This window comes from Mastigoproctus giganteus, chromosome 9 (assembly GCF_048544385.1).
Source record: "Mastigoproctus giganteus isolate SK-2022 chromosome 9, ASM4854438v1, whole genome shotgun sequence".
NCBI lineage: Eukaryota > Metazoa > Arthropoda > Arachnida > Uropygi > Thelyphonidae > Mastigoproctus > Mastigoproctus giganteus.
This window is the reverse complement of record NC_143583.1, coordinates 214,996,357-215,014,488: the sequence shown is the minus strand read 5'-3', so window position 1 is coordinate 215,014,488 and position 18,132 is coordinate 214,996,357. Positions and strand designations below refer to the sequence as shown.

Here is an 18,132-nt window from a genome sequence, read left to right as displayed (position 1 = left end):
TTCATAACCAGAACGAAACCCTGTGGTAAATAACGTAACGTCATTTAGACATTACCATCGGATGGAAAAACCATCTGCCGTGATTCTTCACTCCATAACCCAGCTTTCCAGAGTTCCACGGTCTAATTGTCATTGGTGTACTAGATAGAGTATATTTGATATCTTATCTATAGACAAAATACCTGGCCACCCCTCCGATATTCCAAAAACTAGAGGGGTGGCCGAATACTTTTTTCTATGCAGTGTACGGTAATAAACAGTACCCAGGGGATTCATACTTACAAGATCACTGCCACTTAAGACTTACCAATATCGAGATTCTCAGTTTATTTCTTTAAATCTTTCTATATTAACCAAACAAAAATTTAATGACCGTCCACAAACAATCGCTTTGTTACATGCGGACGGACAGACACGGCGAAGTCAACAAGCGCTTATGCGTCTGCTCTGAAGTCTCTAAAAACAGAAATGTGCGAACAAGAACGCTGCTATTCGCGAGCCATTCAATCACTTTTGTGTGCGCCACGGGTTACTTATCCGTTAATTTGTGCGCGTTGCTGGTTCAGGGAACTGCGTCCGACGATGTTATTGGGTGTGCCACTTATCCTCTTGTTTTTGAGCGCGCTGCTGCGTGCGAGTCATCCGTTGGCTCGCGTGGGGAGCGACTCTCCCGCAGAAGCGATTAGTCATGCAAAAGGTGGTCGGCGAAGGGTCGGTATGACGACGCTATCTAAAGTAGAAAAGTGTCTGCCAGGTAAGCGAGGCTTATCTGCATAATAGATGACGAGTACTTAGAGTTAACTATCTACTTTCTCAAGGTCGTGTAATCCATCTTACTTTACGCTATCCCTTCGGGGTATCGGCTAAATATTTCTCCCGCTGACAACATCCACTCGCCTAACAGTTTTTAAAAGAAGTGGCCCGCGTGAAAGCCATCGGATTCTCCCATGGGTTATTCAAAGGAGTAATGAATCTACTTTGCAGCTCGTGGCATTGTTGCACCGTTCATTCTCGGTGTCTAATTTCTTAAAGCGGTTATTTCGGACACCCTCGTCTTATTCGTAATTTTATTTTGGCTTCAAGAATTTCACGATTTAAGACGTGGAAGCATTTAGTCTCTTTGCGGAAGTATTTCTATTTTGGGATGAAGCCCAGCTGTGCAGAAATGCAAGGAACTGTTGAAATTGGTAACTGCTGGAAGTTGATCAGAACCACCATCAACAGGAAAGCTAAGCGCAACGTGGAGGGACGCATAAGCGTGGGTGGTGTAGAAATTATCTCGGTTAATGATTAAATGGACATCCTATAGTTGGTTGTCTCTTCTGATGGATGCCAGGTTTTCCAACGATGGAGGACTGTGAAACCCTGACTGAAGACCGAGAAACTTAGCCACTTTGAAGAGGGAAGAGGAAAAAAAATTCGTTTTGTCTTAAAGTGAATCGAAACATGACCGCTTCCACGCGATATGAATGAACAGAAACACTAAACACCGTGCTACTTTTGAGGGCGGCTTATAAATGGTAGTGAATCATATTAGCAATGCGTAATGTCTGTTCCAGGTGTAGATACTCCATAAAGGGTCGGTCCCTGTGCCATCTGTAACGTCTGTGCAGAAATTATCTCAAAACGGAATGAACATTTAAGTTGACAGTCGCAATGTTTCTTCAGGGCTTGACTTTACGAAAGTTGTGTTTTATGCCAGTGGAATAGCTGAGCCATTACAGCTTTAAATAATAGCCCAACATACATCGTTTATTGCGTGGATAGAAAAACGTTTCGCATTAGCCCGAAAAAGTTCGCTTTGCCACATTAACTTAACGAAGGTGCTCATTAGAAAAATTTCGTCAAGGCTGCGAATAAGGATAGCAAAGAATTTTTGATGCAGAACATCCTTGGGGCACCTACAAATTTCAACCGAGTAAATCTGACTGGTCACGGAAGTGATTGCGTCATGTGCGACCTCTGGAAGAGGCGCGTTCCACCACTAGTCTCTGCCCAGTACTCGACGCCGTGGTAGTGTGATTAGAGCACGTGACGCATTTTTCGTGACCGGTACGATATCTCGAGTTCTAGTGAACCGATTTACAAAAAAATTCATACTCCATTCGTTTGAATTTCGTCGAACTGCATTAGAAAAACACAATTTTTTTTTTTTTTTAAATAAAATATGAGTGTTCAAATATGGAGAAAGTCAAGTGCAGTGTTCTCCAGAGCATTGAGCAAAAATTGAAAGGACAAGACCTAAGAAAATAAAGACAGAGGTTTCCTAACAATGACATACAGAATATACTTGACTTCATTCATTTCATTTTGCTGCCGTACTGAATTCAAGGTGCAGAAAAAGATTTACATAAAATACGAACGATCATGAGCGGTGATTTCAACGTTAACTTCGGAATGGAAGAAACTGAGCCGTTAATTACTTTCCTTCGAGAAAACTTTGATCTAACTCTGAACATTGATCCCACAATTTCAACTACAAGCTCTCCTCCATAGCCACTGATACGATGACTTTCAAAGCTGTTAAAGGCGATAATTATAGTAGAAGACGTGCTACAAGGGCCTTAGCAATGGGGGACAACGTGTTATCAAAGATTTTCTCCTCTTACATTTGGAGGGACTTTTTTTTTATATTTTTTTATTTTTTGTGTGTTTTTGTTTAATTTAGATGCCGTCAGCGACAAGCATGTAGAGGGTATAATAATAAACACATTTTCAATTAATTTTTTTCCTTCATTCCAATAAAAATAATATTATTTTTATGCCAATTTTAGTTCGCATTCAGTGCCATTATTTATATATTTTCCCCCATATTTCAAAAGGTTGTTTTATATTAAAATCTTTTTATGTTTCGCATCTGGTATAAACCAAAGTTTTAGGCTCAAGCTATTAGAGGGGAAGAGTGTTCTTGTGACTGATGAGTCACAAGAACACTCTCCCCCTCTAATAGCTTTCTTCCAAACCAAGTGGTCCATACCTTCGATAAAACAGATGCTAAGTTAAGTTTGTGAAAGGCATAAAAATATTCTCCTCACCATGGAGATCCCACTCCCATAATGAAAGTTACGTATCACAGACCCTGGAACTGTTTGGAGAAAGTCGACTCACCTTCATCTACCGATACCTCTTGTCCATTTCTGATGCCGCGTCTAATAATCTAATATACGGCCCCTCCAAGGGACTGCATACAGCTGTCCATGGTGTTCTGAACATTAGTTACAATCTATTGTAACTATTCTCATACGTGTCATTGTCCAATAAAAAATTCTATTCATCTACAGCCTTCTGTGTTGAAACATCAGCTCCATCAATGTCTTACTTGTAGGAATACATCTCGACTGACAGCCTTAGCTACTAAAACTGAGAATATCCACGACAAACCTCAAAGACCAAGATGGTGTCTTTCGTAGTTTCAACGACTCTCTTTAATGATACGGTTTGAAGCTAAAGATGTCACTAAAGAGTTGTTTTTCATTTTGAAAGTTTCTTTTCCCTTCCTTGAACATCCTGCCGTTTAGGAAATGCTTCATTGAAGACAGAGTTTGTTTGTGGATTTCTATTGGTTTTTTGACTCCTTATTTCTTTGGCTCACTTGTCTATTCCAATTGGACTCGGTGCACATCCTGGTCCGAAACAAAAAATATTCAACATTGTGTTTATTCGCTATATCTGTATTCTGTCCACCCTTCCATCTGCCGAAGTACCATTTGTGTTGTTCATCTGACAATGAGACCTCGAACTGTGATTTCTCCTGTATATGTGCAGGGTGTTTCAAAATCGTGGGCAAAAAATTCGGGGATTTATTATACGGTCCCAAATACGAAAAAATAAAACGTATACAGCAGTCAATTTCAAGAGAAATTGAAAAAAGCATTTTTAACCGCAACATTTTGGTACTGCAGAACGCATGCGATTCCTGCAATAGACCCATTGCAGATCGATAGTCTCGCAAAAGCAAACAGCAATTGCTCTAATGCAGAACAGCTCGATTATAATATTTTACGTAAACGTAAGCGTATTAATGCGAAATATACTAATTTAGTTCGTGTTAAGCCTACTGTTTACATTTATTCCTAGCAGCAGCGATCGACCTTCCTCGTTGTGCTATGCCAACTTGGCGGCACTCAAATTACGGCCAAGGCTGAAACTATTATTCGCGTGTCTCAGTTCTTCGTCTGTTCCTTTGACGCAACTGCCAAGCGTTAAGGTAGGGATGAAACCGTTTGGATGTAACCTCCCTTTTCTTACTATTTCCGGATCTAGGCCTCGGCGTCGATCTCGCGGCTTTAGCAATAACGCCGATGTTTTCTTTGTCCGTAAGACAAACTTCAGCCGTTCTTTCTATTAGGGCCAAGAAGTGGAGGATGGGAGGAGTATCGAGACACTGGATTTAGGTTTGCGTGATGGCAGACATTAGCACTGCACATGAGCAGCGCCATTTAGTATAAAAATGGATAGGTTCGGCGAACAAACAGCTGCGTGTTAGTTATCTGAGACAAAGTTTCCCCAAGTGCAAGCGTCATGTGATCGGAGGTCACAGAGGGGAACTCGACGGAACAAGGAAATGTGCAAAAATAGAAATTAAACGCGCAAATTATTCTGACATCCTCCCAGTGTGGTGAGAGTGTTTGTAGAGTTTTAGACACATCAGTGATTTGGACCATATTGCCCGTGTCTGTAGATCGCATGTGTTCTGTGGTTGATTTGCATGTGTGCTGGACGAAAAAGCATGCGTCCTTCACCGGAGACCTGCTACCTCAGCCATGTTGTGAAAATGCCCATAAAAATTCCTTGTATTATTGTTGGGATTCGAATCCAGGCTTTTTTATTTTGGTCTGGAAGCGGCGCTTATATGCACTGTACCACCATGAGGACTTTCCCCTCCTCCACAATGTGGTAAACGCGAAGAACAAGTTTATATAAAGGGGAAACAGGTTTAAAAGTGTGCAGGCTGTGGCAGAGACATCAGATGGAAGTAGATAAGTAGCGGCAAGGAATTTTTCAGATCAGACGGTCGAGAGTGGGTGTGGAGAATGCTTTGGGAACATCATCTACCAAAACGGAACTTCGGAGAACAGTACAGAGTCTCCAGAAAGTACTCCAACCAGTTTACCACTGCTGTCCTCATTAGTCTGCTTACCCTTACACTTCGGTCAAGTGTGTTTGACAACCACTAACCTCCTAGAGATGCTGTTCAAGGCTCAGAATGCCGTAACTGACCGGCTTGATTTAAATATTGAGGCAGTTTATGATCCCGTAGATATTTTTCTGCTTCTGCATATTGTCCAAACTTCTTTCTAGGTCTGCAATTGCATCCTGGAGTTGATTCGGGCATAACTGCCTAAGAGGAAATTAATTATGATGCATAATAACTTGCATCTCGAGGTTATCAACCTGCTATCATTAGGGAGATTATCTCTTGTCTTTCACTCAAGCCCTTTATTTCCACATTAGATGGCTTCCTGTATTACACTGATGATGGCAAGTTTTTTCCTCAGAATAACGGATGAGAATAAACTCTCATCTCAGAGATGGACCAATAAGATGCTGCGTAAATCAACAGTTACAGAGTATCTCAAACCAGCAGCTTGGATCTCAATACCCTCAAATTGGCCCTGTTGGCAATAACAAAAAAAGGTAACTGAATGAAGTACCACTTTTCATCGAAGACTTTAGATTAAAATCCATCAAACACTACTTGGACCTACGGCTATTCTAGGATCAGGAGTTAATTTCTCTCAACCCTTAATCGCACTAAAACAGAGATACTAAACGTTATGGGCCGTAAGGCAGGATCTTGCAGGACGTCATGACCCAAATATTGTGCGCAACACACAATCGTAGCTTATTCCAGTACCTCTTTACACATTGATTTGGTCCGCTGCACCTGACATATACCTGAAGAGACACCTCAGAATACTACATTCTCAACAGCCGAATGGAGTCGAAAAAAGCCTTTTATCATCTCGCGATTCAGTTTTCACACCAACTTAGCCGGAATACAGCAGATCACGATCAGAAACCTACGCTTCATTGAGCAGTTGCTTACGGGGAGGGTTGATTCTCCAAATATCTCTGAAATCGGTGGTGTTTTCGGTGAGCATGGGAAGAAAAATAGACCCTTTCTAGGGCATTTGGACGACCTGTATTATAATAATTCATTCCTTTTAGGTGGAATGGGAACTTATTTTATTTATTTATTCTGTTTATGCTCCGGCACAACCACATAAGCGGAAAATTTCAATAATCGTTTTGGACGAGAGGTCAATTATTATGGTATTGAGCAGTGGGACGCTATCAACCACGGTCAACTATTTGATTTTCCCGTTTAATGATATTCTTACCACAATCGTTGACCTGTAGTCCTCGGTGATCAATTCTTCGCACTGGGTAGCGAAGCAGTCATTAAGGCTTGCTTCTCTGGAAATTGGAACTTCCAGAGAGGTTGGTGAGTCGATATCGATAGAAAATGACGGATTCTTTTCCCTGGAAATTATTGTCGGTATTTGAGGCACTTATACCTTTTTTATTTTGTTAAAAAAATCTCTTTTTTAACAAAATAAAGATATATTATTTCAACATCTACAAATTGTTATTTGTGCTCCAGTAATTTGGTTGCCTAATCCGACCTGATTTATTGCTTCGGCTGATGCCTTCCTTATCCCGGGGTATCCAACCTGTTTTGGCCAGGGGCCAGAACAGATAAAATGCTGAAGGTCGAGGGCCGCACAGGTTCTCGCAAGTAGCGGTCGCTGGCCCTGAGAAATCTCCTTCCTACTAAATACGCACTTTAATTTTCAGCATCATTTTAATGATCTGATTTGTGAGCGCTCGATGATTTAGCTTTCTGTAATCGATGTTTCTGTAAGTGAGCTGAAAAACGCCTGACATTTTTGATTCTTACATGGAGAAAGTGGAGATGGCCAATGAACGTGCTCATTCACCATTCATATGCCTTTTTATTATTTTCTTAAAAACACAAACAGCAATAATTTGTAACCACTGTTAGTTAAAAAGGCATCGCTGACGAAGTTGTCCCTAATATAAGAGGAGTTAGCTGTTCGATAACGGACAATTATGTACTTAGTTCTCACCAAGGATTCAGGCAGTATCAAAATTGCGACAGTTAAGGAAACTATCGCAGGAAATGATTGCATCATAAAATGGGTATCCAAGGAAATTTCGGTGGTCAAAGGGAAAGATCGGGTCTTTAATTCAGGAAGGGACAATTATGGCGTTATTACAATATGCTATTTGTAATAAATTCCAAGAATTTATCTTGGAGACCACAAACAGATTCGTTCTAGTTGGGAAGTACTGCTGCAAGATACTACCAAAATGAATGATAAGAGAGCTGGAAGAATGGTATAATGCAAAATAGAAAAAGGGTGGAAGAGTTACAGGCTATCGCGTAATGCTGCTTCACACGATAAGTATAAACCAATAAGCATATAAATAAAACCATTGACAGGTTAAGATTTGTGAAAATCCTTGGCCATGAGAGCTAAAAAAGGGATTATTTTATGAATTCAAAGACACAGAAAGAAAATTCGACTGGCGCCACTTGAAAATTCACAGTGGCATAATGGACAATCCAGCTGGAATGGCAGCCGAGTTGAAAAAGTATTTGAAATTAACTTTGACTGCCGACATTATTACGGGAACAAACAGTGAGGTCGAACCGATATAAAATAAGTGAAATAGTGAGGCCTGAAAAGCTATTGAGACTGAGAGAAAGCGTGTGTGTGAAGCCTGAGGTATGAGTGGTGTAATATAAGTTATACTGGAACGGAAAGGTAAGAGAAGTGTGCATCCAATCATTAGTAATATTGATGAGATCGCCATTAGACTCGGGAATTATTTCTTCTTACTGGAAAAGTGCCAATGCCTTTCCAGTCTATACGGGAGGAGACAAAGAAGTGATGGCCAATTATAGTGACCTCTGTGATTGGTGAGATTATAGAGTCTATGGTTAAAGACGCAAAACAAAACCATCTGGACAAGAATTATGTCCTAACTGGATTTCAGAATGTTTCGTTAGGGGGAGATCTTGCATGACAAATCTAGTATTACTTTGATAAGGTTGTAATGCAAGTGGATGCAAGGAACCACTTTGTCATTATATAACCGGACAAGAATAAGAAAGAAGGTCAGAGAAGTTGTTTATTCTTAAAATTAGAGCAGATCAGGACAACAGGGGGTGATCAATCAATGGATTAAAAGTTAGTTGAAGGACAGGAGACAAAGTGGGTATTCTTTATAGTGGACTGCAGTAGCATGTGTGGTCCCTAAGGGAGTACGCGTTCTACTTCTTATCTTCCAAAATGATATTGATCAGGGGATGCAGGAAAAGCTTTCAAAGTTTGCTGAAATCAATAAGGTCAGGAGGGCAGGGTGGTTACGATAAAATCGTTCTTGGAGAAACGGTTGTTCACAATATTGTCCTCGAGTTTATGATATTAACCAGAATTTAATGAGTTAATTTTTAAATACCAAATTATTTGTTTTTCGGAAATGACTGACATCAAGCAAATTAGGATATTACAAGCATTGCATGAAGTGATATGAATGAGAGATAGAGACACGCCGAGAAGAACATTTGCTGATTAAAAAAAAAAAAAAAAAACTAACCAGTGGTCAATAAACTGAATTCTTAATTTTCACCTTTATAACCAACCTCCAGGACATTCTGTGATCCGCAAATAGCACAGACAAGTCGATCACAGAATTCAGCGTCATCCGGGTAAAGCAAAATGAAGGCTCGCATTGTGTAATCATAGTCCAAACTCTTCACAAATAACACGCATTCTTAAATGTGCTTGAATGCACTCCATTTTTCTATACATCCATCACAAGTTAGTACTTTAAATCTTACTCAGCGGTACGCCGGGTCAGATCAACTTGTTAAGTTCAAAATAGAAAAGGGCGTGTTTTTTTTTTTTTTTTTGTTTTTTTTACGACGTTGACAGCAGATCAGGCTTTTTCCCCAACAGTGAAAATTCCACAGGCCCCCTCTAGACACGATAGGTAATAAAATAACATAAAGAAACGAAAATAATCGCTATTGATGGCACAGTATTCGTTGACTTTCTTGTGTGGCCGGCTGCGTATTGTGAGAGATATTCAACCACAAATCACACGCAAGAAGTATGTTACCATAGCAATACAATATTGGGACTCTCTCTCTCGCGTGCATTATCGATAAACCGAATGATCAGCAAACGGTTACCATGGTAATCTATTCTCAGAGTTTCTGTAGATAGCGGAAGTGACGCAATATCCCCTAAAGTGATGTAATAGGTCATGGGCAATTTGAATTCAACCACCAAATGGCCGCGGCCATTGTGCGAATTGACTTTCGCTGACAGCAAGGTGAACTTGCGGAGTGCAAGGACAACTGCTTGGGGAAGGCAAGCGGGTGAGAGACTTATTGTTTCCTTCTTTACAATAATTATGGACATTACACTTGAACGTAATAGAGAGAGGACTCGGGTGAAATTCGGCGAAATTATAGCAGTCAGAATATCGACGAAAAATGTTTTATTTAATTTTAAATAAATCCAAAAATAAAAAGGGGGAAACTGGGACCGTTATAAGCTGTTCGGCATTTAACGTTATTCAAGATTGTAATGAAGGGGTTGAAGAATCGTGCAACTCATTATCCACTGACTACGGAGGTTTTATACAGATGAATAGCCAATTAAAGTAACTTCTGAAGAAGGACTCGAACTACTTAAAATTCAAAAATTCGAGCACGATCTTCTAAAAGACTTCGTAAAATATCGAAGAAAATTAGGATGGAACGGGGAGGAGTAATGCGCCTTATAATGGGCTCCTCAAATGGCGCGTGCACATACTTCTTCGGTGTCTACTAACTAATGGACGACAGCTATCTACCATCCAACTTAATTACGGTTCCATTACAATCAAGAAATTCAAAAATAAGTGGTTCTTTTTTCTCGCGCGGATTTGGGCAATTATTCAGTTACATAATGGAGGTCTGCTCAGGATATCCAGAACTAGAGATAATGGCAACATTACTAATGAACAAGCAGCATTTTGGTGGGGATTTAGCAAAACTCGGGAATTAATTGCGTATCCTCGAATAGAATATCTAAATGGTGACAGTCCCTTGCAGCGACCCGCTGGCTGCCCTGTCTAGCATATGATGTAATCCAGTAACAGTCATTTATCACCACTTACTGGATGAGAACGTAAAGTTTAGAGAAGCGCTTCGAGGCCTGAAAAGGAAATGGTTTCTCACCGCAAGACTGGTTGCTGTCGACTTTTGAGTTTTCAAAGTTGGATTCCCAAAATTGACTATCTACCAGCAAGGTATCGTTTTTTTTGTGATCAACCCAAACCGCAGCCGAATGAAAGGCCAGTATTTCTCCACCAATTGGGCAAAAATAAATCAATTCCAATGTTTTCTGCATTTCTGGATGTCCAAGGAAAGACGGGACAATTTTTATTAATTTTTAAGCAATTTACAGAGAGGTCACGTATAATCCTGAGAACCGAATGCCCACGACGGATATGACTCCGGCACTGTTTGGTTAACATTTGATCTCGTGTTTCCGTCACCACCCCTACTTTCCGCACAAACTATTGATGGTTGTCTCTCGGCAGCGAGCATCATTCGATTGCTATTTAACCAGTGGGTTTGACCTGTTTCTAACGCGCAACAAAGCAATTAATGCTGCAACCCCTCCGGATTATTGTCCCTTACCGTGCGTGATGAACCCTCTCCACTCGTTTCCTACTGACTCGTTTTACTAACCATCTACCCCTCTCTCTCTCTCTCCGTAGATCGGTGCACGTTTTTGTGTGCGTCCTCATCACCTACCCTTTGTGTCTCTGCCAGAACCACCAATAGGATGCCGAAGAGGCGTCTGTCTCGAGAGTTTGTGGGGCATTGCCGTCTCTAGTGTACGCCAAACTGGAAAGACTAGAAACACACGGAGGCCAGCCCACCCGGCGGCTGGTTAGAACTCGCGACTGCGGCAGTTCGCTTTGTCCGTTGAGCTGGCAGGTCAGCGAATCACAATGGCGTTAGGCTTAGGTTCAAATGTAACGGACGATTATGGCAGGAATCGTCTGGCATGTGCGGATAGATGACACTCCACGTGGTTCTCTGGACACCTCGTAGCCTAGAGTTTGACGAACGTGACGTCAGATATAATCGCGAGAAAAGCGCAAGCGGCGCCCATCTGTTGATCACAAAGAAACGTGCAGACATGGCCGAGGATAGGAACCATTACGAAGGTAGGTACAGTGAACGTGCAGTGATGTAGGATGCTGCCTTTCTGCTCAGACATTTCTTCTAATTTGATGGGGTGTGGAACAGTGATGGTAAGTCACTTTCACGCAATTCAGCTTTCATTTTAGTTTGATTCATTGGAAATGCGTTTGCATGCTTTGCGCGATTCCTCTTTCGGATTTGCGTAACTTTTATTTTTAATTAATGCTGTACTAAATACCTCGCGGCGATAAACCTCACTCCTGAGACAACGTTGTGTTCGGTATCCACACACTAATTACGAAAAATGCGCCCAAAGGGACCAATAGCGAGAGTTTCTCACATCTATTCTTAGAGGGCAAAAGGAAGACCATCTAAATTAACTCTCAAGAACTACTCGAGCGAACTCACCCGATTTCTGCACTCTTTCCTGCCCATAACAGGTACATTAACAAACTGAAACGGTAACAGCACCGGTTTGCACAAAACATTTAAGAGAATTGCGCCTTATCCGGGTATCTAGCAGCTTATTCTTAGCAGAACAGATCGATTTCTTTGCGCTGCCTTCAGACTCACTTCTGTTCGAATGCACTTCTTATTAGACTTGACACGTTCACTGCGGAATTATATTTCATCCTCGAAATGACATCTGCGTCCGGTTGAATCAAATGTGACCCAAATCTCAATAGTCTAACCGTGTTCGAAGAGATTTTTAAGTGCATCTTGCGTGTGCTCGTGCGTTTTTGGTATTAATGAGCGCATCATTGCAGACGTAGTTACGGGAAGTAGCAACTTGTAATGATCTGTTACGAAGGACAACTACCTGCTCGTCGAGTCGTCTGATGGAGTTAAGAATTCGTTTTTCATCAACAGAAGATCTGGAATTTTTCTTGAGGAACCAATTGATAACTCTCATTTCTTCTTCCCTTCTTCGATATATACAGCCTGGAAAAAATAATAGTAGAGTGCGCTGAAAAAACCAAGTTACAATTTTAGTGCGTTGTATTTTTAGAGCATCAGACTCCGAGAACAGGACACGTGTCGATCTGCCCATCACATTTGAAGAGTAAAGACACTTTAATAACAGACTAAGGTCGTCATGTGCAGAGCTGTACGTTTTGTCTTCATTCTTCTCAAACCTGATCGTGTTCAGTAATGCGTATCGGAGCCAAAGACTTCGTTTTTGACTTGTCACTGGTGGGGGAGCTGATGTACAACAGCCGCAATGGTTTTTTTTATACATTCGTGTTCAGATGTTGCCATAAATTGCAATCGAATAGACCAATATAACATCGCCTACTGAAATCGACAATGGGGCAATTAAGCGATGGGCTTCAATTGTTCCACCTGTTGGAGGTTAGGAATGCAGAATGGTAGGATATTTCTGGAAGGCCACCTTGCTGTGAAGATAACGCAACAGAAGCGCGAATTTCAAATAATTTTAAGTAAAAACTCTTACAAAGGTCCTCCTAAGAGAAACTAACACCCTCTCAAAGAACACAATGAACAGCCTACGGTGTTATGCCCATTGTGCAAGAACTGAAGCGAGACAGAACACAGTCCATTTCTTCACAGTTTTGGTTGCTAACCAACGCTAAGTGGTGGCAGCACCCTGGAGGGCATTTTATGCTCAAATTCGTCCATTCCACTCGGAACACCTGGTGCAGATAACACGAATTACGAGTGCTGTGGTGGGATGCAGACAGAAGCACCCACGTACTCTGTTGGCGAACTAACCTGATTTCCTACCTCTTCTCTAAAACGACCTAATTTAGTAACCTCCATTAGCCAGTTAGAAATGGCGACATGGGCTTAAGTGTGATATGAAAGTGTGTGTGGGAGAAATGAGCGAAAAATTGCTCTCATGCTGCCATATCACCCCCCTCCCCCTCACCCAACCCTATTCTCAGTTTGAAGGAGTGTAATTTGCAGCCTAGAAGAAATTGCGTTGTTTTTCTACCCTTCAGGACGTTGGAGTGAGTCATGCCGAAGACATTGAGATTCGCCAGAATGGAGAGAAATAAAAAAAATTAGAACGTGAGAAAGAAAATTAAAAAAAAAATGAGGATTTGTTCGAAAATAAGACAAATTATAGGCTCTGAAAAAGTGGAGAATATCCCAGCTATCTCTGGCTACTTCTAACATTTTTCAAAGTTTGTAGCTTGGTGTTATTTTAAAATTTAGCCTAAGTCAGCATTGAAAGAAATTCGTTTCAATTAGTCGAGTACAAATTCCCCTCCCTCCCGTCTGTTTTAAAATGTAAGTTCTTTCGAAACTCGATCATCTCAGCAAACCCCAAACGTTTCCTCGGCATCTTTCCTGTTATGGTCTATTATTATTATCATCACAAAGAATCCTACTTTTTGATGTGCAAAATTAAGCCCGAGAAATGAGAATTATTCATCAGCTTAACGATATCATTTGTTGGAGAGCCACCATCTCTCTGTTCTAAAAAAAAAATATTAACACTTTGCTTTCCATCCCGAACAGATCTACCAAAAGAGCGCAGATCTGAACGCCACTAAAAACAGCTTTATCAATCAGAACCACCCACTTTGCCAATAAGGTGGGGGTTGAGTTCTTCATGGGTCTCACTGATAGCCTAAATCATCGGTTCCGATCCAGCCAATACCTACTCCCTGACTGGTTTGAGCTACTCTGCATAAATTACTCAGTCGGTTCGGTACCTGGCTCCTCAACTGGTTGGGTTAGAAATCAAATCAGACGAACTTGCGAAGCTTGTAGACCTTCAGACTTGACACATTGTGGTCTTTTTTTTTTTTTTTTCTTGTCCCAAGTTTCCCTACTGCGCGAGCGATTAACATGTTTCAGCGGTAGATATTCTTGTTTTGATTCAAAGGAAATTAAATGAAACTTGCACTCAGGATGAACTACGAGATATCGGTTTCGGACTGCTTACAAATCAATCTGAGAGCACGCACGCTCGCGCTATTGTTTAGACATAATTCAAGATGAACTACACGAATCGGTGCTGTAATGGGTGGTGCCATCTCCGAAACAGACACCATTATGATTTTAATCGGAATCTATTCAAAAATAGCGCGAGGTACGAAGTTTGTGCTATTATTCGAAATGGGGTTACAAATAACCCACCGGAAAATTTTTCGGTGGAACAACTCCCTTCCTTTGGCACCCAGGGTACTTGTGTAAGAAAGAGGAAAATGGTCTCAGAAGTAATCAATGCCCTCTAGAAGTCTTCCCAAAGATACCTCACGACATGCTTAAAAGCAGCTAAAGATGAGGTTAGAGGCTGATAACTTCTGGAAGAAGAGTTCCACCAAAATGGGATTAATTTTGTAAACTCTGGAAACTGTCCTGAATGCCCTTTTCAGAATGAGAATGCAAGAACCACGTACATTTCCATGACAACTGTCACTATACGCAAAGGAACTTCTGGATTGTAGTCCCAACTCCGAATTTCTCCTTTCCAGTCGCTTTACTGGCCTTAAGAAAAAAAAAAAAAAAGACTCTGCCATCGCGTTTCACTCAAGGGGAAAAATCTTTCCGAAGCAGTTCTATTTTTAATGACAAAGGATGAAACGACAGAACCGCTGCGATCTCTACCCTACTGAGTTCGTCGTCGTGTCTCGTTCTGTGAGTGAAGGAAGGGGAAGGCAATTGAGCGTTCAGTGCCAACCAGCTGGAACCGGTTTCGCGTCTTGAAAAACATTGCTTGATCCGTGTATGGGTAGCATGTAGAAAACCCGCGGGACGTGATAAAGGGAAGAGTGTTGCACCTCTCTACGGTAGGGTACAAGTTTGACCCCGTCCCTTCCTCTATCAGAACGCAGAGAAAGTCACGCTTTCGTTAATCGTCCTCTTTGGAATAGATGGAGAAGCTTGTGAATAGACAGAAGCCAATTTTAGACAAACAGTTTTTGTAACTATACGTTTCCTTTTGACTGCGAACAAAAGTGTGCTCGAATTTATCGGTAATGTTTGTCATAAATTAGTTATTCACAACCTTTATATTCAACACATTAAATCCTTTATATTATATTAAAATCTACATGTTAGCATTTCCAAGGATTCGAATATTCTGACCGATTTTATTCTGTTTATATAAATTGGATCAAATTGGGATTAACGGCAAGGGCCTTCGTTCAGTCAAGGGGATAGCTAAAAGAGGAGACACAGCAATCATAAATGGGCATGCCTCAGGGTAGACCACTATAGTAAGTTGAGTCCCTCACGGATCAGTGTTGGAGCAACTTATATTTTTCATCTTCCTTAATGACATTGGCAAGGGAGTGCAAAGGAAGTTGTCCAAGTTTGCGGAGGAGTTAAAGGTAGGGAAGGTGGTTAACGACCAAAACTAGGCCATTTTGCTTTAAAATGACAGATCAATTTCACAAATAGGCTGAAAAATAATAAGTGCTGATTAATATTTCTAAAGGCAAGGTTTTTCACCTGGGGAACAGAAATCCAGGAATTATAAGCTAGGGGGTGTGAAATTAAGTTGTCCAGGACGAACAAAATTCAGTTATACAAGAAATTTCCCATGCGGTGGTTAGTGGGGGGGGGCACATGATGTCCTCTAATATAAATATATAAGACCCTGAAGTGATTCTGAAAGAACGAGTGGTTCATTTTACCTGCTATCAGTTATAATTTAACTGATAGAAGAGAGAAGAAACCAGAGGTCACAAATACATAATATTGGGAAAGAACAGAACTAAATCTTATGATGTTTACTTTCGATGAGCGTGTTGTGAAATAATTGGAATAAATTAACTGCCACATTGGTAGAGGCAGAGAGGTTGGTAGTTCAAAGTGGAATTGGATAGACACTTTTCGGCGAAGGGGGAAATCACGAATGATGGATTTTTTTTCCTTTTTGGTACCTGCAGAGAAATAAGTCCACTTGTTTGCGTCATTTATCCATTAGAATATTAATTTCAAATCTAAATGTATGATTAGATAAGATATACAACTTTCTCTTTTATGGAATTGGTAGGTCTGTTAAACTGTGACCTCGTGAAATTAGTCCATTGGAGCACGAATTCCCAACAAAGGGAAATCCTCAGTCCCGCCAATGAAGACCATATGAACCAAACTTTCTTTCTCTCGGGTTCACTGAACTCTGGAATCGGTCCTGCCTGCATGGTTGAAACCAAAGGAAGTTCGTGCAATATCAGTGTGTGGGAGGGAAATAAAATTAATATTTTTATAGGTCTAGAACATTAATACCGTCTACTTACTTATTTTAATTGTATTTTCATTGCGAATCTCTAGCATTTTCTGCGAACCCCGGGTGTGGTGAACCCATTACAATAATATGTAACTCTTTTTTTCTCTCCATTAAAGAATTTTCCAATTCCACTCCTGGAATTTGACAACATAAGGGTGCGCAACATCTCCTGTCGGTTCAAGATTCCTAAATATAGTTATTTGGCAAATGAGGGTTAAACCGTTTCTGGACACCTCATAGTGTGTCAATTTGGATAATGCGTTTGTTTGTATGTACGTGCGCGCATGCACGTACATACAAACGTACGCAAGTGAATAAAAATGAAGACGCGGCAGAGTTTGCAATTTTCTCCTTTTTTTGCAAATCGGAATTGTGCAGACGTCATTTTCGGAATCAAGCCGGAATACGAGTCCGGTTGTTACGGTACATTCACGGTTGCCATGAACTAATTTTATCATTTAATACGGTTACTGTTTTATATAACGAATCTATAAATATTTTAAGTGCACTGAGAGCTAATGTCTCAATATTGGAGTGTTGGCCCTGAATTCCACACTGACTGACCTTTCACCAGAGTGGAGATGGGGGGGGGTAACAATGACGAACTACTAAATCTCCCAGGGCGTGAAAAAGAGCCCTTGTCTGAAAAGGAATTGAACCCAGGCTACGTTACTGAAGTTTATATATATATAGAATAGAAGTAATAGGTACAGGAGTGGTAATAAGAGAAATATATGATGGAATATATATATATATACACACACGCACACACACAATGTTAAAGAACAGCGGTTCATCCTCACCCACCGGGGAAGGCGTAACGAACCACAGAAAACTTTCGTTCCCATTTTAATTTCTAAACAGGAGTTTCCGCTTGGCTGCATGGTTTTAATTTAATAAATCCACGAAACCAATAAACATGGAATCGGCGTAAATCTCAATGTAATCTCAAAGGAATCCCCGCTTTTCAAGAATGAACAAAGTGATTCTTTCTGCATGAGTTCACTCGTAAACAAGGACGTACCTTTCTGCTGTCGATGCATTTGCCCTAACAGATTTTCCTTCTCAGACTCCACCCTGTTTAAATTTGTCTCGGCTAACACCCAACGGGGAAGTATTGTGACTGTTCCTCATTTTTGTACTCCCACCTCTTAAACCTGCACGACCTTAACCCCGCAGGTCGTTACTTAAGTTATTTGCGGGGTGTTTACCCGTCTTTTGCCGGCCTTTTTACTCGCCGTATCTTCAATCTACAAAAAGAACAAAAAAAGCAACCTTAAAAATTCCGACGTTTCGATCAATCCCGCTCTGAATGTGCGGAGTGCGGCAGGTCATTAGCGCCTACTCATCGCGGAGTCTGATGAAATCATTACGGTTTCCTCCATAAGGAAGTACTCGCTGAGCCCTCCCCCCTCCTCCCCACCAAGAACTCTCCATTTCCTCCAGATGTTTCCATCATCTCAGAGAGCCGCGAGTTTCAAGGCGGAACTCCTCCTTAATGGAACGTGCATCGAGAAATTCCCCTAATAAACACACCACCATGACAGCTTGACTTGGCCCACTCTTCGGCGAAGTTGCGAATTTATCTCGGTCCGAAGATGCGCTGTTGCTGCAGATGAACACGAAGTAAAACTTCGATTTTCGGAGCCACTCGTGCAGACTAAGTATCTGCGGATCTGGC

At 41.1% G+C, this 18,132-nt stretch overlaps 1 protein-coding gene across 3 annotated transcripts in view; it reads left to right on the top strand.

The window, feature by feature from the left end:
* The window catches only part of LOC150081120 (uncharacterized), a 71,936-nt gene that overhangs the window by 32,861 nt on the left and 20,943 nt on the right, over nt 1-18,132 (top strand). Inside the window, exon 1 of one of the 3 annotated variants that reach the window (XM_090381141.1) lies at nt 10,986-11,265. The exons of 1 other annotated variant lie outside the window; for it this stretch is intronic. In XM_090381141.1, coding sequence (XP_090237267.1) covers nt 11,115-11,265 — 151 coding nt within the window. In that variant the 5' untranslated portion in view covers nt 10,986-11,114. One more of the 3 variants, XM_090381143.1, reaches the window with a different exon arrangement.